We start from the raw sequence: 24195 nt of genomic DNA, 5'->3' as shown, positions 1-24195 counted from the left end.
TAGGCCGGCTTTGAATTTGTGAGCCTCTGCTTCTGCCTCCCTAGTAGGTAGGATTATAGGAATGTATCACCTTGTCTTACCTTAGGATCATATTTTAAATATTTAATGTGATATTAGTATTTGTCCTGTGAGATAGTGAGATGCTATTAAGTTCCCTCTGCCTGTGATGGAATTTCTAGATGGGACTGACACACTGAAAGAGGTTGGAACACAAAGCTTGTCATAATCTAGATGATTGTAGGATATGCATTTATTGTCATTTTTAAATAACTAATTAGAAAGTGTGGCATAAGTTATGATAAAAATACTCTCATAGTTCCCTTATCCCTCCATTCCATAGTCCTAATTGTAGTAAAATTCTTCCATTGGACATCCAGACCATTATCTCTTAATACTTTCTGTGCTTTCAAAGAGACACTAAAATGCCAATGTCTTTAGTGAAAACAATTACATATGTAAATTAGCTATTGTTTTTTTAAGCACTTTTTTATTGTGAAAATACTGTACAGAAGGGTTACAATTACATGGGCAAGATAATGAGTACATTTCTTATCAAGCATTGTAGCCTCCTCCTTTGTTTTCCCTTCCCATCCCATCCTTCCCCCGCCCCCCCAGTAAATTAGCTATTCTTATTGACAATATCATGAATGATATAAGTAGTAAAAAAACAAACATTTCTTGCATTGGTTGTGTCTTATGAACACAAACCTGTAGTAGACATGATTCATTAAATGACCTAAGACTAATGTTTTGATACTTTTCTTAAGATCTAGCAAATAAGTGACTTTTCAACTATCAGTTTTGGAAAGAGACAGCCCCATTTTTGAAAATGTCTGTATTAAAATAATAGTATAGTTTCAAACAGTATAGTTTCAAAATATGTTGTTAATACAAAACCCCCAGTATTTATTTAGTAAAAGAAAATTTCCACCCAGTAGGTACCATACTTCAGGAGACTCAAGGTTTATCAAAACAAAACCATGATTTCAGATTCCAGCATAAGCCTGTAGATAAGCTTATCTTATATGTGGGTTCCACTCAATAAAATATACTGTTAATACATATGATTTCATTCAGTACTCCTTTGTGAACAGATTTGATAAGATCACATTAATCTGAACTCAACTTTTCTCCTCAATGTCATCACAGAAAAATAGCATTTCCACTTTTATTTTTGACAATCTTAAATTAAAATCATATACATATTTTTTGTTGTTGTTGTTGTCATGGGGCTTGAACTCTGGGCCTGGGTACTAACCCTCAGCTCTTCAGCTCAAGGCAAGCACCCTACCACTTGAGCCATAGTATCATTTCCATTTTTCAGAGTGGTTTTTTGGAGATAAGAGTCTCATGGACTTTCCTGCTTGGGCTGGCTTTGAACCGTGATCCTCAGATCTCAGCCACTGAGTAGCTAGGATTACAGGCGTGAGCCACAGGCACCTGTCTAAAAATCATATTTTCTATACCCATAGCTGGTGGCATCACATGTTGCTATCTAAAGAAGTAACATTGTCCTCAGCCCTCCAGTGCCATGTCCACTTCTATCCCCAAATAGCTCCTGAATCCTTTCACTACATGAAAGCATGTCATATTGCCTTTTCTATTGTGATGTCAAAATCTCAGTTCATAATCAATTATTTAGGCATACTACAATCTCTCACCACTATTATCTGTATTTCTAATATATATTTGTACAAAACTCCCATGGACTGAACCATGGGAACTTTTCCTAAAGCATACATTTTATCAAGTCATGTTTTCCATTTATCAACTCACTACAAAACCATAGAAAAATAAACCAATTAACATAGTTTATCATAATCTGTTTAGATTTATCTCTTAGAACTTCTTTTTATAGTCAACATTTCCTAAATCCATTGTATTAACCATTGTTTATTGTTGTTTTTTTCCCATATTTTGTGCTGATCCTGAGACTTGAACTCAGGGCCTGGGTATTGTCTCTGAGCTTTTATGTTCAGACAGTACTCTACCACTTGAGCTACATCTCTAGTGTTGCCTTTTTGCTGTTTAATTGTAGATAAGTGCAGCATTATTTACCATAGCTAAGATATGGAACCAACCCACATGCCCCTCAGTAGATGAATGAATTAAGAAAATGTGGCTATAGAGCTGGGAAGGTGGCTCAGTGGTAGAGCACTTGCTTTGCATGCATGAGGCCCTGGGTTCGATTCCTTAGCACCACATAAGCAAAAAGAAAAAAGCCAGAAGTGGCACTGTGGCTCAAGTGGTAGAGCGCTAGCCTTGAGCTGAAGGAGAGTGCCCAGGCCCAGAGTTCACCCCCCCAAAAAAAGAAAACGTGGCTATATGTATACACATATATATGAATATATATATATATATATATATATATATATATATATATATATATATATATATATATATATGAATTCTATGCTTCCTTCAGAAAGAATGACATGGCCCCATTTGTAAGAAAATGGAAGGACTTATAGGTCCCATGGTTTCACTTATTTGTAATAAGTAATGTATGTTTAGGACAATCTTAGCAGATGAGCAGAACAGCTCAATAGTTGTCTATGTACATATGACCATATAGGATGAAGCTAAGCGAAATGAATTCCAAGACATGGACACAAGAGGTTTTTCTATGTTGTCACTGTTTTCAATGTACTACGTGATTTCTTTTTTTCTTCCCCCCCACATTTATTTGATTTATTAATCTGCATATAAGATTCAAACCTAATTAAAATATTAAACATTATAACCAGGATATCTTAACCTTTCTGTTTCCTCTTTCCATGACAAATGAGATATAATACTTTTTCTTTTGTGTTTTTTCCCCTATGGTTTATCTTCTGTTGGCATGATATTTTATTTTGGTACCCTGGGTATTATATATACTTTTATCTGAATTAGAGAAGGAAAGGCGAGACAAAAAACAAAGGGGAAACCAAGGTAACAGCAATATTACAAGACAATATGTTGGAAATGATCGGTACAACTTGTGGAGGGGTAGAGAGGAGGGAAAGAGGGAGAAAAATGAGGGAGGGGGTAACAAGTTTGATAAGAAACTAACTTACATACATATAACCCCTCTGTATATCACCTTGACCATAAAATTAAAATTAAAAAAAGAAAGAGTCTCAAGGTCTTTCCTGCCTGGCCTGACTTCAAACCATGATGTTCAGATCTCAGCCTCCTGCATACATAGGATTACAGGCCTAGCTTTGTACTGTCCATTCTTTATCCATGGATAATCTGCGTTTTCCAATCACTACAATGGCCTTCTCAATTTGTTCTACTCAAAGAGCATCCAGGCTTAAAATTATTTCCCTTAATATCAGGTTCTCTCTCTTTATCTATTTTTCTTTTTCTTGTCACATGTTCTTGACAAGACACAGAAAATAAACTGTGTTTTCTTATATGCAGAGGTAGGTAAAACTCAAAATCCTTAATCTTGTCTTATAACATGTGTCAATATATCATTGACAGACATCACAATAGGAAGGTAGAAAGAAGGCACTAGGGAACTCTATATTGTCAAGTGCCAGAGAAACCTTTACTTAGTATTATTTTTAAGTAAGAAATACATTTTTGCTTTTGTTTTGTTTTTGAATTACCTATTGAACAAAGACCTTTTCTTATTGTATCTGAGACCATACGGGGATTTCATGTTGATGCCAGGCATTTTGATCAAGGGTCAGATATAACTGTTGGCGCTTCAGAGGAGAAGTAAATTATTTCTGTGCTAATATGTTCTGCAGTTGCCATTGTTTTCATGAATCCAGTAAGAGTCATTATGTCTTTAAAAGCTGCATTACACCTGCTACTTTGCCAAAGTTTCAGATCAGCTTGAGTAACTTCAGAGTAGAGTCTATGACATTCTTTAAATACAAGATCATGTTGTCTGAAAAGAGGGAGAGTTTTATGTCATCTTTGCCTATTTGGATCTCCTTTATGTTTGCATCTTGTCTTATTGCACTAGGTAGGCATTCTAATACTATATTGACCCTGGGTATTGTATATATGTTTATCTGAACTAGGGAAGGGAAGGGGAACAACAAAATGCTAAGACAAAGGACAAAGTAGAAACCTATCTAACAGCGATACTCACAAGAAAATATTTTGCAAATGATCTGTACAAGTTGGGTGGGGGGGAGTACAGATTGGGAAGCAGGGAAAGAAGGAGAAAAATGAGGGAGGGGTAACAAGTTAAAAATGTAATCATACCTTACTTATGTAACTGTAACCCTTCTGAACATCACTTTGATAATTTTTTTATACCTGCATTATACTTTTGCTTCATAATGATTTTCAAAATTAGAATACTTCTGTGTTGTGCTGTCTTCCTATTGTAAATGCTGGCAATAATCGTACATGCCAAGCAGCTTTCTATCCTTACACACAGAGCTGGTATAGGCTTTCAGTGAAAAGATTCCTACTAATATTAAGAAAGAAATGAAACAGTAAGAAAATGAATACAGACAGACATCAAAACATCCTCTAACTACTTCGGTTGCTTACTCCATGCTCCCGTGACCTGCCTCTTCACTCACTAAGGCTTTTAAAGATGGCCATTTTCCATATCTTTAAAGGAAGAGATAGGAAAACGACTCCATCTTCCCAAGCACAATCTGATCTTCCCCAAGAAGTGGAGAAAAGGAAGAAGGTGATTCTCAGTGACAACTTATGCAATGTTTTCATAAAGACAAATGACCATGAATGGTACTATCTGAAAATGTTCAGAATCATACTTTCTAGCCTCAGATTATAGCTCAGGAATAATTCAGTATAAGTGAGATAAGTTTTATCAATTAACTATTTGAAGTTCCTCATTTTTCAGAAGAAAGCAAGATCAATGTTAGTTTTTCTTATCCACCAATATAATAATAATAATAATAAAACCCTGAACTCAAATAGCCCTCTTCACTTCAACGAAAAGGATATTTTCCTGGCAATGCTGTTCCAACCCGGTAATCAGTATAGCTCTTGCTTGGATGGAAGTTGAAAATGAAAAGAAGGTTTGCTCTCTCAAAAGCGATGATCTTATTGCCTTCATGCTTTTCACTCACATAGGCCTGTAATAATTCACATATGTTACCTTTAAATAACACTGCGATGCAGCTATTATGGGAAAGTCCTTTTATTTTTCTTAATAATCTTGTTCACTGCTGAAAGTTCCAGAAATTTTTATTTTTAACACGCTCTAATTTTGCTATCTAGAACACTTATGACAATGTCACCTATTGCAGAGAGAACATAAACATCTTGCTAGTCACCTGCTAATCTCAAATGAAGCACCGATTAGTGCTGTGGCTTAGGTTTTAAGTAAAATCACAGGATCCGCATTATATATCAAGTATTCATTTGTAATAAATCTACTTATAAGTGCACGTTCCTTAGGAATATTTTTAATCCCCAGAATAATATGTCAAGGTACATAAAATATTACTTTTCAAAATTTAATGTTACTATATCTAGATTCTGAAATTATAGTTATTCTACAAATCATACATTTGTATACTATGTAATCAAAATCATAGGCAAACTAAAGCCCATTAAAATATGGTGGGTGTTTCTGTTCTCAAAACAAGTCTGAAAAGAAACTACGGTTGCACCCTTCTTATGTGAAACATCATGCATCCCCAGAAGGCTACAACTAGCCTCTGCTTTTCAACAGCCTCCTGCCCTAGCTCAGCGTGGAGAGGACTTGCATGCAGGCACAGAAACAGCCTCACTCTTGGTGATTTAGAAATGGGAACTTGGCTCTAGCGTAAACAGTATGTCTTTTGATATTCAACACCATTCCTACTGAAAAGAAGCATCATTTTGCTCATTTTCCTGGAGATGGCATTACTAATAAATGTGATTAGGGCACTGGTGTCATGTAGCCAATCTTACTGAATATATAAGTACCTTTGTTCAACCATCGGAAAAAAAAAACACCCAGACACCAGTGTAAAAGCACATCAACAGTCATTTCAAACAGCATCAATATAAAGTAAATGGATTATAACTAACACGTACTATATGCTAATTTTTGCAGTGGGGAGGAAAAAAATACCTGAATAAAATTTACACCTGTTAATTACATTTTATAAAACTTACTGAAAACTTAAATTCCAAAGGAGATCCAGACTCATGAAAAATACTAAACAACACACAGGTATAATGGCATCAAATCAAAATGACAAGTTAGAGACCAATAAAGAAGGGGGAAAAAGTAAAGCTTACATTTTGTCAAAGTAGCTTCTTTATAACAGTATAATTATTTATATAAAGAAAAAGCAGTCAAAATAATTAAGATATTTCCACAGCAATCTGCAAAATGTGTTCCAGGGAGAGCTTTTATAATTTAGTTTAACCAACTGAAATAAAAATACTAAATTTAAACAAGAACAAACTAACCAGGAAAGTAAACAGGGCATTTTGTTTCAGATTTCCATTATCTACTGGAGAGATTTCAGTGGCATGTTTTGACAACCTGAAGTATGTTACAGTGAACCACACACTGAATAACAAAGCAGTGTCTGGGAGATCTGCATATAGATTTAAAATGATTGTCATTCTAAGCATGTCAGCATTGGTGACTAAAACATCACTTTTAGAGTAAAGAGCTTACCTGTGGAGCTGAAAGCCAGCCACATCTTTCCTCCAATCTATTCATATCCCTGTCAAAGTTATTTAGGAGTTTATAGCGAAGAAGGTCGTCATCAGTTAAATGAAACTGTCTTCTGGCATAATGGTAACTCTCATTATTTCCTTTCCTTGGGAAGTCTAACCATTCAGGGTGCCCAAACTCATTTCCTGTATCAAACAAGAACATACAAAAAAAGTGTTAACTATCACCCCAAATATCAGTAATTCATGGTATGTATATATATATATGTATATGTATATGTATATGTATATATATATGTATATGTATATGTATATGTATATATATGTATATACACACACATATATATGTCATGATATATGATTTGAAAGTCCTTATAATTAGTTCAGAGTATAAAATATTATCACTATACTCTGAGAAAGATATAAAGACCTTCAAAACCAGAGTGGTTTTGTGAAGAAAGTGCATTTGGATTCTGAAGCCTTACAGTCCAGCTTTACCTCGAACACTCATTCCTGATTATACATCTTGGTGTCCTCATGTGCAAATGAGGACAATTACATTCATCACACTTACCTCATCTCTGAAATAATCTAGGAGATCTCAGAGGAATTTCTGAAAATCTCTATCTCTGTAACCTCTGCAACCTATAACTATGCTTTACAATTTCCACTGGCTTTGTATATACTGTTGCTTTTTGATCCTCTAAGGAATCCTCTATTATATTCATTTCACAGATGAGAAATTCAGAGCTCTGGGCAGTTAAGGGATTTGTTCAACCTAACATATATAATACTAAGTACAAAATAAGCATTAAAGTTTACTTTGTGTGATTAAAATAACCATGTTTTCTATCACAATCTTTAGGCAAACATATTGTGTATTTCAGGTGTTACAGAAATCCAAGCCACATTTATATTATTTTCCTTGATTCCTTTTAATATCTATTTTCTATCATTACATGTGTGTCTTCTTCTGAAATTGTGTGTGTGTATGTGTGTGTGTGTGTGTATGTGTGTGTACAGCTGGCACACCTAACTGAAGAATCCATTTAAACATTATTTCTCACTAAATGATTAGATCTAGAGATCCAATAAATTAAAAAAATATATAATATAGTATTTGACCTGATAATTAGATTTGAATGTCTCCTTTTGTTTGTCCCTATTTAGTTACTAATTTAAAGTGTTTTCCCCTAAAATTTAAATTTTTTTCTAAATGTACCTTCATGTGCCACTATAATAACAATATTTTCCAAAGCCACAAATTTGTCTCAGAAGTAAAAACTTACATGACCAATGTACTTGGATTGTAGAGCTGTTTGATTCTTTTTCCACTCATTTTACAGGCCAAAATTGTATAAGGATAAATTTATTCATATTTTTACTAATACATATTCCCAAAGCAACACATTAATGTGCTTTGTATTATCGACACTTCCTACTTCAAAGAAACTAGCATATTAACATTCTAATAAATAAATCCTAATAAGCTAGGATTTAATTCCAAATGATTTACTATAGGGACTTCAAATAGTAAACTTTGCCAAGAAACACTGCAAGTTACATTTAATTTTACAGGGCTAGACCATCTAAAATTTTTTAAAAAGTATAGCAATTCAAACCCTATAGCAATTTCACAAAAATAAAGCATCTGCAAACATTTTACTAAATTCTAATAGTTCAGTCAATTGAAACAAAGGAGGAGGCAACAATGCTCAATAGGAAATGTACTCCTTACCTTGCTCATGTAACTGTAACCCCTCTGTATGGCATTTTTACAATAAAAAAATGTACAAAAAAAGAAAAAAAAAGTATTTCTGGGGATGTTGTACAACATGTAACAAAGAAGGAATCCAGATTTCTATCTCTCTGAGATCTACATTAACATTAGCATGCTTTAAATTCATATTAGTAACTCTGGTCTGTTATATTTAAGAGTCCTGCCTTGGACTTCAACCTGTATCAGCCCAAGATATATTGCTGGAACACATCGCTCAGCCATTCGGCAGGGAGAATCAAGTACATCCAGAATTACAGACAGAGCATGTTCTTTAGTGAATGTGGAGTAAGGGTATATGCAAGCACCTAACTAACTACAAGTGGGATTTCAAATACTGGATTATTTACAATGGGATAGCTAGTCTGCTATTTAGATAGCAGATTAGATTCAGGCTTTCTATGGAAAAAATACTTTTGTTTTGTACTAGTCATGGCATTTAGGGTTGATTAATAAGAGATTCTTTCATCTTTCTTGTGGAGAATGTGACAACACCATCATCATCAAAGAAGAGAAAGTAAGGAAATTATAGATCTATTATAAACTAGTGTCTATTGTAAGTACTTCATAGGAATTAATTTCTTCTGTTTTTATCAACACTGTGATGAAGGTATCATATCATAATTATTAATATTTAATGAAGAAACAGAGACACAAGGAAACAACACAGTCAATGAGTAGTCGAAACAAGTCTTGTTTTGGTAACCTGATTTTAATTACTAATAAACACGCTGACTTGCTCAGAAGCAAATGCAATGCAAATAAACTGCTAAGAACAAGCAACCTTTCCTTGTGTAGGAGAGATTCCATGTTAATTCAATAAAATGCACTAAAAGCATGGAGAGAAAGGTGATGCACAGTGAAGAATTCAGATTAGTCACACAACACGATTTGTACTGAAGAGAAATGGCAGGCAAGATGCAATTAAAGTAGTAACAGTCTTATATACTTTAGCCCTTCTATCATAGGAAATAGAGAATTAAAGCTGGCTTTAAGTAGAAGAATAGAAGCATCACATGTATATGTTATTAAAATGTTTGATAGAATATGAGAGGCAATGGATATCAGATGTTGAATGGTAGATAAGCTGGGTGGCAACTACCTATGAACTGAAATCAACTGCAGTAAGAATGATATAAAGAACATTAATACAGGTAGCATTTCTGAGAGAGAAAGAACAATACATCATGACTAGGTGAGAGAGGAAAAGGGACATTAGATAAAATTTTGAAGTTCTGAATCCAGGACACAGAGTAATGTTCAGATTAACTGCTATGGGAAAAATAGTGACAAAGAAGATAATGAGGTCAATGTTAGGTGTATTAAATTTTAAAATGTGAAGGGTTTACAGGCATTCAGGGATTTAGAGTAAAAGTAATAAAAACAAAATAAGGTATTGTAATTCAGGAGAGAAAGTGAGGTCAAGAGCAAGAGTAATTTGTAAGCCCTCAGTAAATAAAAGGCAAAGCCCCCAGAGGAAAGTGGGACCAGGAAGATCCCTGGCAACAGCAGGCAGAAAGGAGATTAATTAAAATAGTAATACTGAGGAGCAACAGTTAGGAGGACATTAGAGTAGTGTCAAATGCAACTAATATATGTATATGAGGATCTTATTATATTATCAACCCTTTAGTATAGGTGCAAAATGGTATTGATTGCACTTTTCAGTCTATATTGCACTCCAGAATAATTAATGGACATATTCATCCCCATTCCATTACCTTTAGGGAGAGGCTCAAACAGAGACATATGCATGTATATGTGTATGCATGTGTATGTATGTATGTATATATGTGTATATGTCATATATATGAGATTTATGTATTTTATATATATATATATATATATGATATAAACTTCCCCATACATTCTGAAAGTAGATGAGCTGAAGACTTCATTCTGAAAAACAAGTGTACAACCTTGAAAATTCTTTATGCTGAAGAATAGTTACACAACATGTGGTCAATGAACATAGATTTCCAAGACTGTGAGACTTAGATTTAAATTCCAGTTAAACCACTTATTAGTGATACGAATGTAGGTCATTACTTTGAGCTGTCAAGTTTCCTTACCTGGAAAATAGAATAACAAGTTTCAAAAAGCTCTTGCAAGGTTCAAATCAGGTGACATGAGTGATGGGCTAGCAATTCTATACATTTAGTGGATGGTGGCTTTTATGCTATATACTCCCACTTACTATGACATTATTCAGAAATGAATATCCTAGAAAGCATCAGAAGAGTTATATTAAAGCTACAGTTTCTAGATGACATCATTCCGAGCAGAAATGGTCATAACTACTATGAGCAGACTTACAAATGGCTTCAAAGTGCTGATTTTTTACAGTGTCTGTAATCCCATGTATAGGAGATTCTTGGTCTGAGGCTAGGCCTGGGCAGAAATGCTAGCTAACTAAAGCAATAGAGGGTATGAAATGTTCAAACCCCAATGGGTTCAAGTCCCATTTTTAGCAGTCTGAACTGTTAAGTGACATCATAATGTATATATATATATAAAGAGAGAGAGAGAGAGAGAGAGAGAGAGAGAGAGAGTTATGTGACAATGTAATGTAAAATTAAATTTCAAAGCTAGGAAAATAAAGCTATTAAAATCATAAGATGAAACTATTTTGTTAGAGAATTACTTATTCATCTCTATTAGACTCATTTAGATTTCCTCAAAAAAATCTTTCCCTAGAGAAACCTCTTTTTAATGTAAAACATATGGACACCTGCATACAGGAAAAATACTGGAAAATTTTATCATTGATTGCAGACAAACATTGTATGTACAGGGTGGCTTTTGAATGTTACCTCTATTGGAATGAGTTGACAAGGGACAAATTGAGTTTAATATGGACAAACACAATAGTAAATTTCATTTTTGGTTCAAAACTGTAAACACAAACATAAAATAAAAGGAAGCAACTCAAAGAAAGTCTTTCAAAGTGACCTTGGAGTAACAATGATCCATTTATGGTGTGCATAGAAAAAAATGGAAAATGGATTTTAGTATCATACCCCCAGCTCACAACTCATAAACCCAAAAAAGAAAACTACTATCATTAAAAAAATAAATAAAACACTTTTAAAAAGTTAAAAATGTCCTCCATGGCTATGGTATACAAATTACTTAGAAATGGGAAGTACTTGAGAGAGTACAGTAAAATATAGTCACAAAAATTAGCTAATACTGAAGAACTGCTACATAAAAATGAGTTTATTGTTCATGCCTGAAGATCATGGTACAAAGCCAGCCTGGGCAGGAAAGAGACTCATTTCCAATTAACCATCAAAAAGCTAGAAATGGGTATTTGTCTCAAATGTTAGAGACCTAGCCTTGAACATGAAAGATTAGATAGTACCTAGACCCTAAATTTAAGTCCCAAGTGGCACCAAAAAAAAAAAAAAAAAAAAAGAATGGTGATGGAGGTTCATCCCTTTAATCCTTAGCTACTGAGCAGGCTTGATCAGAAGATTACAACTTGGAGCCAACCTGGGTAAGAAAGTCCCTGAGACTGTTATCTCCAATTAACCACCAAAGAGAAGAAGTTCATGGCTCAAGTGATATATCAGTAGCCTTGAACAACAAAAGCCCTGAGTTCAAGTCCCAGGAAAAGCATGTGTGTGTGTACGCGTGTGTGTATACACGCGCGCGTGCACACATACAGACACAGAGCTACAAATATAAATTGATTCAGGTTTGGGCTAAGGTGAATAATTTGTTTTAGTAGATGGTTTGCTGGACTGGGAATAACCTGATCTGAATCAGCATTTTAATTTAATCGAAGTAAAATCCACTTCCAAATTATAGCTAATATATGATATATACACATGTATACATAATATAGGTGATAATTTCTTCAATGATTGCAACATGTATGAAAGAAACAGAGTAAAAACATTCCTAGTGATTGCCAGACATTTGGGAGAAAATGTATGTGTGATCATATATGTGCATTTTTCTGAGGTAGAAATGTTTTCTTCACATTTTCTATGTATCTGAGGGATTGTAAGAACCTCTATGAAAAGGTAAAAAGGATGAGGGAACTTTGAGGAGAGCATTTTAAACACTTTTAAAAGGTTTATTCAACAGATAAGAGGCTTAGAAATGTGACATTGAGCTATCTGCAGCACACAGGGGCACTGGCTGTGAGAACTGAGAACAATACTTCCGTGTCTGAAGCGTGCATTACAAGCAAGCAGGCACAAATCATCAAAGCATGATCTTTCTGCTCATTAAATTACGATTGTGATCAGTAATGTAATACATAGGCTCTTACTCAATTGAAAACGAAGTGGAGAGAGCAATGTTTTAGGTGTCACTTGGGACATTTTGTAAGAACATTCACAGTTTGTGCCATGATTCACTGCATTCAATATCACACAGACCAGAGTGCTTCCAGAAATGAGAAGGCTGAAAGCTTTGGCTGAACAACTTTAAAACAAAATCAGGGAAGCAGGTAACTAACACTGTGAGAGTTAATTCATGATTCTAGAAAGTCTACTAAGTTCCTTCATTCCCTTTCCATTTCCTCTGTACACAGCTCCATTCATGTCTAGTTAATTGTGAAAAACCTTCAAGCACAAAATTCCTATTGGGACTCCTTTTCCTGTAATTAATTTTTTGCTGTTTGATGTAAAGGTCCAAACTATAAATTGACAAGAAGCCAGCTGGTACAGTGATGAATTTCAAGACAATATAACTAATGAAAAAGCCTCAGCTCTGTTAGTTGAACATTTTGATTAGTTTGTGTATTTTGTTTCTCTCAACTGTAATGCATACTAATTTTAACTAGAAATTAATTAAAATCTACCCGAGCCTCCATGCTGTGGAAATTATAGAAGTCTGTTTTTCTCAAGTTTATGTATACATGAAATTAAACTATAGTTTAATGAGAGCATCAAAAATAACTGGAGCTTCTATTCTGCTCATGTGTTCTGAAGACTGATTTTTGAAAGGAAGCCTGTATTTTAAAATCATGTGCTTTGGTTTGCTCAGGTCTTTCAGTTTGTCCTTCATTCTCCCAAGGGTAGGGCAAAGTATAAAATAGTTTTCTAAATCGGGGCCTTGTGATTTTGCTTTTAAAAAAATGAAGTTGCAGTTGTCAGCACCCCTCTTTGATTCTGATCAGTCGGGGTGGTTATGGGAGCAGACACATGTTACATTCACTGTTCTTTCTTCACAACAAGCTCCAATGTGCTGCTGCTACATCTGGACTCAAATATTTTTTTTTAAGGATGGATGTCGAACTCCTGACATCCTTTTCTTTGAGACATATGCTCCACATTACTGTAGAAATATACCTTACACATCTTGTGGAATGCATATAAACTCTCTCATGTACACACAGACAGACAGACAGACAGACAGACACACACACACACACACACAAACCCTTCACTTGCTCTCACTATCTGCAAGTTCCTGATCCATAGATTTAACCAATTTCATATGTATAATTTTTTTTTTTGGTCCGGTCGTGGGGCCTGAACTCTGGGCCTGAGCACTGTCCCTCAGCTCTTCAGCTCAAGGTTGTGCTCTACCACTTGAGCCACAGTGCCACTTCTGGCTTTTTTTTCCTGCTTATGTGGTGCTGAGGAGTCAAACCCAGAGCCTCATGCATGCAAGGCAAGCGCTCTACCACTGAGCTACCTTTCCAGCCCCAGATTAAATACATTTGAAAAAAAAAAAATTCCAGAAGGTTCCAAAATGCAAAACTTGAATTTGTTCCACATTGAGCTAAAAAAAAAAAAAAAATGATGGGCAGAAGGATCCTGTTGTCCCCTCTTTCCCCTGAGCTAAAAAAAAAAAAGTGTATCCTGTTGTCCCCTCTTTCTCCTTCATAGAACCCCTCAGTCTCTCCTGGCCCTAACAGCATGGCTGGCTTCCATCTGCTACCCTGTACACGTAGTTAGGCCTGAAATAGCTGGATCTGAATCTGTTCCGCATATGTCTCTACTGCATATGCAAAGGCGTTTCTTTCTTTTTGTCATGATTCCCTAAACAAAATGACATACCAATTATTACTACAACAGCCTTTACATTGTATTATACATTATAAGTAATCTAGAGATGATTTGATATATATGGAAGGAGCTGTGGAGGCTATAGGGAAACACTTTGCAAGTACTTAAATTTTGGTATTCTGCAACGATGTTGAGCAATGAACCAATATTCTTAGAGTAATAAAAATAAAATAAATAAAATAATAAAATAAAAACAAATCTACATAAAAACTTTAACACATTTCTCTCTCCTCAGTATTTCTAGACTACATAGTATTTCTACAAACAAATGGTTTGGCTTCTGATTTCTCCAACAGAGTTTTCATATCTCACGCTTCTTTTAAAAGGTATGAATCAAGTATACATTCTACACACCACAAGCCAATATAATAGTAACGTGCTTCATTCTAACACAATATAAAGTAATTAAATGTTCTTAAGGGTATCATATACATCATGTATATGATGATACTATATCACATACATCACCATCATTCTCATCTTATAGAATACATAATCTAGTAAGGAAGATAACTATAAACAAGGTCTAGAGATCAGTGAGAGTTGACAACAAAACACAGTAGAGGAGAAGAGGACAGAATAGCAGTCCTCCATATCCAGATAATGCCAAGGCATCCTGAAGAGAGTGTAGCCAGAAAGAGAAGGGCAGTTATGAAATTATATTGCTATCAACCTTTCAGTCAACCCTGAAATTACAGAAAATTCCCTTTCTTATTAAGAATCAAAGAGGTTTCTGTAGTAGTCAATGGCATGACCTCAAGAAACATAATTGGGAGAGTAGGTAAAATTGCTTGGGACAAAGACAGAGGGTAAACGTGTTAAACAATTACACACACACACACACACACACACACACAAACACACACATACATACACATAAACATACAAGTGTTTTATCTGTGAATAGGCATGAACAGAAATATTCCACTCTTTTTTTATGATATACTAGTAGTAATAGGGTTTAAATTCAGGGCATTTACCACTTGAGCTGTTACTGCAGCCCTTTCTGCTTAATTATGTTTTGTTTTTTCTTTTTTGTTTTTTTTTTTGCCAGTCATGGGGCCTGAACTCTGGGCCTGGGTGCTGTCCCTCAGCTCTTCAACTCAAGGCTAGCACTCTACCATTTGAGCCACAGTGCTACTTCCGGCTTTTTCTGTTTTATGTGGTGCTGAGGAATCGAACACAGGGTCTCATGCATGCGAGGCAAGCACTCTACCACTGAGCCACTTTCCCAGCCCCAACCTGCTTAATTTTTAAGATAGGGTCTCATGTAAAGCTGGCCTGAGATGGAACCTTCTATCCCCAGCTCCCACCTACCTGAGACCCTGGCTGTTGTTTGAAAAGAGTTTCACTAACTTTAAAACTTTTGTCATCACCTATAACTTAGACATAACTCATAATAACTTGTAATTCTTTTACCCAGGTAAACTAATTTCTAAGAAAACAAACAAACAACATTTTTCTAACTGCCTTTATGGCTCCACCTCTAAGTTTTGTCCAGTGATGTATAGTACAGGATTAGTTAATGCAGGTTCTTTCAAAGAGAATGATCATCATGTTTCCTGTCTCTTTCTTCTTCACTAAGGCATGGAACTCTAATCTCCACTAGTAATCAACAGAGACTCTCGATTTTGTTCTTTTACTTTCCACAGAGAACTGTTTTGTACATGTATATACATACTTAAATGAATTTAAAGTATCTGTGCCAAATGTGAAAGTGTATGATAAATACCTACACTCATTTCCATTCTTCAGTTTTTAAAGTAGCTGAATTCAGGAAAACATGAAATATGACATTATTACATTATGACAAGTATCTCCCTGTTTAATTTAATATGTACTTAATGTAAAATGAATCCATATATTAAACTTTTAACAAACAAACAAAGCTACTTGCAAATAAATTTAATGGCATGCCTAAAAAGTAAAAAAAAAAAAAAATAAGTCCAAGACATTCTAATTATACAAAGAATAAAAGTAAAATAAGTACTCAGTATGATGGCATGAGAGTTATCTGAGTCTCATGAAAACTAAAATATGAATGAATACAAAAAATACTTCATCAAGCTTGTCCTCAAACTTCTCGAAACTTTACAAAGGATCATTAAATGTGTCAGGTATTTTGGGGAAAAGGAAACTTTAAACATTTCAAATGACAGATGTCAAGACTCATGAATATCTAAATATTCATAACTTGGCAGACATTCTAGACTAACATCTGGTAATATATATATACTTACTTTAAAGTTATTCCTGAGAGCCATTACAAAAGAAAAAGAAAAAAAAAACCTTATAGGAATAGTGGGAGCATAGGGTGGAAACACTTAGCAAGAAACCCTTATTAGGTGAATATTTAACTACAAATTCTTTACACAATTGTATAGTATTACACAATTTTCTGTCTTCTAAGTGGCACTGTGGCTCCAGTGGTAGAGCGCTAGCCTTGAGCTGAAGAGCTCAGGGACAAGTGCCCAGGCCCAGAGTTCAAGCCGTGACAAAAAAAGAAAAAAAAAAGTGCTGAAACTTAACTATTGGATGACTTTGACAAAAAAAGAAAAAGGAAGAAACATCAAAAATGAATGTAATAATTATTCTATTGAAGTAAGGAGACCAGGTCTGGCTGGCGCCATATTGGCCACATGGTGGATGGTGGGGTCTGGCATCTTCATAATGGGGGGAGGAAATGTCACTTGTCTCTCAGGTAATGGGCATGCCAAGATCGCTGGAGGCAGCACTAGGCACCTGGATGATAGGTTACTAAGTCCTGATAGGTTACTCAGTCCAGTGCCTGGGATTGGGAATTTCCTGTGGACCTGCCCCCTGCTTGGACCCTATTTAGGCCTGGCCCAGTCCAGACGCCATTATGCCATGTGTGTTTCTCCTTATCATGTTCAGTCTCCAGTCATGGTGGTGTCCCAATTCAGCTCTCCATCAATCAAAACTGAATTGGTTTGTTGGTATGGTTTTTGTTCTTTCTTCTCTAGCCTGTTTCCTAGCTGTGTTATGTGTATTTGAGGTCTGTGGGCCTTTATAACAATGGGCTGCTTGCAGACTGCTAATGTGAAATAAAAACTCCAACATTCTATCTTCCAAAATGTGGCGTCTGGGATAATTGTACCTTATAACACTACTAACAAAAGAAATCAAGACTTCTGAGCTTATATCTCACCTCAGTCAAAATGGCATTGGCCAAGCAAACAAACAGCAAATGCTGGTGAGGATTTCGGAAAGGAATTTTCCTACACTGTTGGTGGGAATATAAAATAGTGCAACCACATTGGAAATAAGTACGGAGGTTCCTTATAAAACTAAAAATAACCTTCCCTATTTCTCTGTCATATTAAAAGTGGGAATCTATCAAAAGGAGTAAAAACACATTAAAGGAATATGTCTACATACTTATGCTTACTGTAGTACTACTGGCAATAGACAAATGGTGGTTCACCTAAGGTGACCAAAGACAGATGGATTTAAAAAAATGGTAGTGTGTATTGTGTGTCTGTGTGCATGTGTGTGTGCGTGCGTGCATGCATGCAATGGAATATTGCACAACCATATAGAAAAAGAATAATGTTGTTGGCAGGAAAACAATTTAGGATATCCTCTTAAATGAGATAAGCCAAACTCAAAAAGCCAAATACCATATTTCTGCTCATGTGTGAAAGCGATTCTTAGAATGCATATATACCCACAGACATGAACTGATACATGCATGTGTATGTTTGTATATACAAGTGCATTTGGACACATATACATATTATGATTCTTACTAGAAGAATGGGGGAAAAGGAAAATGAACAATGAAAGAAAATGAAGAACAAATAATTTGGCAACACATTAAAACTATGAATGTGGCATAAAGAATTTTAATGAAAGCTCTTGATCAATAGGGAGTTAGGGATTCAGGAGAAAGAATTAGGCTCCACTACAGGGGTTCCACAGGAAGGGTTTGGTTTAACAGGGAGGATGAATGAAGAGAAATATGGTTAAAATAATTGTGTGAAAATACACACAAGAATGTTGGAGGTGATCGATAGAAATTGATTGGGATACATTATGTACATAAAGACATTTTACTTTTTAATTAATACCAATGCTAAAAGCATCTTAGGTTTCATATTGTATCATCAAGTTGCAATGATACTTTGGCAGAAAAAAATTTACAGTGGAGTTCAGAATTTAGAAAATCTTCTGAAAATGGGTAAAATTTTAAAAGTCATCCTTTCTTAGTTTTAACAATTATATCTATTTTTCCAAGTAATCTCTCCAAGATATAAAAATATTATTATAAAAATATTATTAATAGTGTATTATGCACAGAAAATTGATCTGGGGGTATAACCAAAATTTATTTAGTAATCAATAATCTGCTTAAGAAATAGAATTCAATATACTATATGTTAATGATGTTCATTTGAACAATAATATTATTTTCCTCATAGAGAAAATACTTTTAAAATGTATGCATAATAAGCAACAGAGATTTTAGTCCTTTTTGTAATTTAAGCCTAAAAGCTTAAAAGTTAACCTTTTTTTTAATGAATGGATTTCCTTGTATTTTAGTGATGGGTGTCCATAAAAAGTTAAAACTGAAATTTGAAAGTATCAGCTCTTTATCATAAGCTGTCTGGCCTTTGATGATATATTTGCTCAGGCAATCCTTGCCCTCATTTAGTCAGGGGCAGCATATATTGGCAAAGAAAGAAGAAAAGAAGCAAAGAGAACAGAAGACTTAACTTGGAACTAGGCTGACAATCATCGGATTTTTTTTTTTTTAACTTTTCAAAATAGTAAAGCATATCTTTTAACTAACTGAGAAATATTTTTCCAAAGAATAAGAACTCATCAATATGATTATGGTTAGAGAGTGTCCCTCAGGTTCAAGGGTTGGAAACTTAATCCCCCAATTCAATAATATTGAGAAGTTGGACCTTTATGAGGTGATTAGGTTAATGCCATTATCTCAGGACTGGATTCCTGATAAAAGGATGAGTTTGCCCTCCTTCCCTTGACCCTCACATGAACCCCCTCTTTCCCTTCCATCTCTCACCATGGGATCATGCACCATGAAAGCCCTGGTCACAGGCAGCTCACCTGACCTTGGATTTCTCAGCCTCTAGAAATGCAAGAAACAAATCCCTGTGCTCCACAATTTCCCAAGTTTCAGGTTAACTGTTAAAGCACCTAGAACAAACTGAATAACCATGCCAGAAAGAATATGAAACAAAATCTTCATTTTATTCTATGTAATAGACCATTTAGTTACATGGGGACAGACAGGCCAGGATGAAACATGATACCTCTAAATTCTAAAAGTAGAATTTACACATCAATCTGGAAAACTGAAATGATTACCTCCAAGGCACTACTGTGTGATAAACAGATCCTCAGAAGGTGATCCTTGAACAGAAATCCCAAATGGACAACACAAACAATGCAGTGTTTCTCAAACGCTTATGTATTCTGGATTCTTCTCAATCTCTCCCTTAAACACTGTTGAGGAATCTTTTGGGTACCCATCCTCCAGTATCTTGAAATTTTACTCATATAGATATGCCACTACTTGCTTATATGCTGTGCGATTTTGGAGCACAACGAGGTATTAAAATAGCTAAAACATTTTTTCCTCCTTCAAGGATCAATTTAAACCCTCATTGTCCTCCAGCCCTTCTACAAAGTGTGGCTCCCTTGACCCGGTCTTCATGCTTGGCCTTCCCTTCGTCAGATGGTCACTTGGTGTTAGTTTTTAAAGCATGCAAGGCCAGAGACTTGCACTCAGCAATTCTAGCTCAAATGGTTGGGGGAACCTTGACCATCAGTATTTAAAGTCCCCTGGGTAATTGTGGCACTTCTTTTCTCTCAGCACAATGTCACAGTCATGGTAGGTTCTCATTAAAGGCCAGCTTAAATTGGTTATCAGTGTGCCGTGAATCAAATCAGGCCCATTACTTTTAGGGATCTGCCATTTAAAATGTATGCTATTTGTGTCTCTGAGCATTTTAATAGCGCTTCAAGTCATTTACAACTGCTCACACTGAGAATTTTGCAGTTTTTCACAGCTCAATTTTATAGACTTCTAGGAGTCGTGTTACATTCAGTAAACTTGCTTCAACAAGCTAAGAGAAAATGCTAAAAAAAAATTAGCACTCCTACTGTTCAGGAGAGTGTATTTTCTCTTCCTATAACTGCTTCAATTCCAGCACTTAGCAGGAAGACATTTAAATTTTTATTGTATTCCTATCTATAAGAAAAAAAAAAGAATTTACAGGCTTGACACTAAACAATCACAGATAGAAGATTTGAAGTAAGATCACACATTTACACTGAACTCTAATGTGGCTATCAATAAATTCAGACTGACATGTAGGACAAAATCCATCTAGCTTTCCCATGGCTCTGGGGAGAATATAACATTTTCATTAAAGAATGTCCCATAGGATTTTCAAATGTCAAAATACAATATAATCATATTGAGAAAATCCTTCAAATTTAGTAATGGAAATTTTATAATACTGCTGAGAGAGAAAATTGCTGGTTTGTAATTGTACCTCTTTCTCCACAGGTATTGCTCATTACAGAAGCTAGAATAACATCATGATAATGAAATTCCTAAACAAGAAAGCAGCAGAAACATATGTACATATACCACAATGACTCACATTATAAAAAAAATAGTTTGTTCCTGTCAACATGGTTTGTGTTATTATAGAATCTATTTATGCATGTATAGAGAGATTTATATCCAAATCTTTTATACACAAACAATGCAAGAAAAACTGCAAAGGTGTCTGAATTGCTTTTCATGTACAGACAAAAAATACTTTAGAAAGTGTCTGAATGATGTCTAGAAGTAACCTCTTCCACTTTGCCTTGTTTGTTACGTTTTTTAATCCAAATCTGGCTGCCTGCCGCCTGGCTATTCACAGAAATTTGAACTGGTGGCTAACTGTAATTTGTCCTAACTTTACATCTGATTTTCCAACCTCCAAAATCTGCCTGCTGTGCCTTCTGGGAGTTTTTGACAAGAAGACATCCATATATTGAGTATATTGAGTTAACATTCTCCACCTTTCTAGCAGTAAAAATTACCTGGAATTCCTTATTTTTTTTTTTTTTACAGTGTCCAGATAAATGTAAAGTGCAACAAAAGCTAGTAACACTCAAGGTGCTTCAATGTAAGGATAACTGAGAACAAATGAGGTATTATTAATTTATTGTGCCAGTTATTTGCTAGTATAATCATACCCTCCCTTTTTGACATGTGCCTAAAAAAACTCCAAGCCGTGTTCAGTTCTGGCAGGCAACCAAGAGGCTGACTTGGTTTGTAGTTTGGTTATAGATACCAAATGGGCATACAGTATTACCCAGATATCCTACCTTGATTCTCCAGTGTTTTGACAACTGGAAATGTTTATTTTATATCTTCTCATGTCTCCTCAAACATCTCCATTACTTCTCATTTTACCTTCAAAGTACTTCATTGACCTATCAACTTGAACATTTCCTTCTTTAAGGACTTTAGTAATAAGCAAATGCAGCTGTATTAGTTTTTTATTTCTCTTTTCCCTCATGAGGAAAAGAAGTGCCTTTTAATATAAATGTCTGACCTGTAACTATAGGAGCTCACTAATTGTTAGTTCTGCTTTAACTCATAAACGTTGTCCATGATTAGTCTTATCTGAACATCAATAGGACCTTCAAATGTTACTTCTCCTTAATCATACATAGATGACTTCTTTTATTTCTTCTTAAAATTGTGATGTGCTATCTACCTCTTTACAATAACCTGTAGTACGCTTTATGATTTAACTTCTACCTGCATTTCCAACCAAATACCTCTTCCACTATGTTTGTATTCTTTCCTAAGTACATCTAGCTTGCATTTCCTCAAATATCCCAAATACCTTTTTTAAAACTCCTAACAGCCACTGAACATTTTAAAACTATTTTAGAGTCATATCTGCATTGTGTAAAAAAAAAAATCAACATATATTTTTACTATTTTTACTTTTTTATTTTAAATGGTTTTGGTGTTCTTGAAAAAGTTGTCTGATAGGTATCGCATTGAATTTGTAGATAGCCTTGGGAAGTACTGCCATTTCCACGATGTTAATCTTTCCAATCCAGGAGCATGGGAGGTTTTGCCATTTTTTAAGTTCTCTGTTGATTTCCTTTTTCAAGATTTTAAAGTTTTCATCATAGAGGTCCTTCACTTCTTTGGTAAAGTTAATTCCTAGGTATTTTATTTTTTGTGGGGCTATTACAAATGGAGTTGCTTTCCTAATTTCAGCCACACTTTTTTCATTGTTGGCATACAGAAAAGCCATTGATTTTGGGGGGTTAATTTTATAACCTGCTACTTTGCCAAAGTTTTGAATCAGCTTGAGTCATTTGGGAGTGGAGTCTATGGGATTCTTTAAATACAAGATCATGTCATCTGCAAAGAGGGAGAGTTTTATCCCCTATGACCCAGCAATCCCACTTTTGGGCATTTACCCAAATGTTTACAAACAAGACCACACTAAAGCTACCAGCACAACTATGTTTATTGCAGCATTATTTACCATAGCTAAAATATGGAACCAACCCAGATGCCCCTCAGTAGATGAATGGATCAAGAAAATGTGGTATATATACACAATGGAATTCTATGCCTCCATCAGAAAGAATGACATTGCCCCATTTGTTAGGAAATGGAAAGACTTGGAAAAAATTATATTAAGTGAAGTAAGCCAGGCCCAAAGAAACATAGGCCCCATGGTTTCCCTTATTTGCAATATCTAGTATATGTATGAGTCAAGCGGAAAAGGTCAGATAATGTGATGTTAAGAAAATGAACCCTTAGATATGTATTTTAATGTTTTTTCTTTCATGCATGTGTTTCTAACGCATTTATAAGATTATTTCTTTGTTGTTTTGTATGTCCCTCCCCCACAGTATAACCCCTGCTTTCACTATATTTGATGTCAGTATAACTTGTGGAGGAGATGGGGAAAAACAAGTCGTTTAAGGATACAGGTGGACCTGTTGCAACAATGAGAAGTACAAGTTGTCATGTCCAAAACGAGCTTTACAACGTCGGTGGGGGGGGGGAGGTGAAGGATTGGGATTGGCGGGGAGGGGGCAGGCTGGGAAGGGATGTGAAGGGTAAACAAAGGAGGAGGCTGCAATGCTTGGTAAGAAATGTTTGCATTATCCTGCCCATGTAATTGTAACCCCTCTGTACAGTATGTTCACAAATAAAATTAAAAAAAAAAAAGAAAAAGTTGTCTGTAGTTACTTCTTCAGCATTTATTTTCCATTTTAAGTTTGCTGTCTGTAACAAAAATTAAAATTCTCTGTAGACTAGGAGTCCATGTCTCCAGTTGAAGCAAGTATTTAGAACCTTAATTGAAATAGTAAATGAGTAAATAAAAACAAAAAACCTGAAAATTTCTAACTGTATCATGAATTCTGTGGGGCAGTAGTGGAAATAAATATCTCAGAGTCTTGTGTTTGCAGACAGGCAATCTACTGCGATGCCTCCAAGCACCTGTATATGCTGGTTATTTTATGTGTCTTATTTTTATGTCCAGGCCAGCCTGTTGTGAGCCTCCTACTTGTGCTTCCAATGTCAGTGGGGATAACAGGTGCATGCCACAACACACAGCCAGTATATGAGGTGAAATCTTGTATATTTTTATGTCAAGGGTGGCTTAGTCCACTATCTCTGACTTCCAAATTAAAGGTATGAGCCACTGCACTCAGCTAGAACTATTAATTTATTTTGATCAACTGTTGCTATTTTGA

General features: G+C 35.2%; 1 protein-coding gene across 2 annotated transcripts in view; it reads right to left on the bottom strand.

Annotated features, from left to right (window-relative positions):
- Positions 1 to 24195, bottom strand: part of Gbe1 (1,4-alpha-glucan branching enzyme 1) — a 210857-nt gene that overhangs the window by 24589 nt on the left and 162073 nt on the right. For both annotated transcript variants that reach the window (XM_070030451.1, XM_070030450.1), the window contains exons 13-14: positions 6602 to 6786; positions 4927 to 5057 (exon numbers count right to left, since the gene is read on the bottom strand). In XM_070030451.1, the coding sequence (XP_069886552.1) occupies positions 4927 to 5057; positions 6602 to 6786 (316 nt within the window). The remainder of the gene's footprint in view (positions 1 to 4926; positions 5058 to 6601; positions 6787 to 24195) is intronic.

The sequence above is a fragment of the Dipodomys merriami genome, unplaced genomic scaffold, assembly GCF_024711535.1.
Source record: "Dipodomys merriami isolate MVZ:Mamm:240054 unplaced genomic scaffold, mDipMer1.0.p SCAF_2, whole genome shotgun sequence".
Classification (NCBI taxonomy): domain Eukaryota; kingdom Metazoa; phylum Chordata; class Mammalia; order Rodentia; family Heteromyidae; genus Dipodomys; species Dipodomys merriami.
Note: the sequence above shows the minus strand (reverse complement) of the source record. Positions and strands in the feature narration are given on the sequence as shown.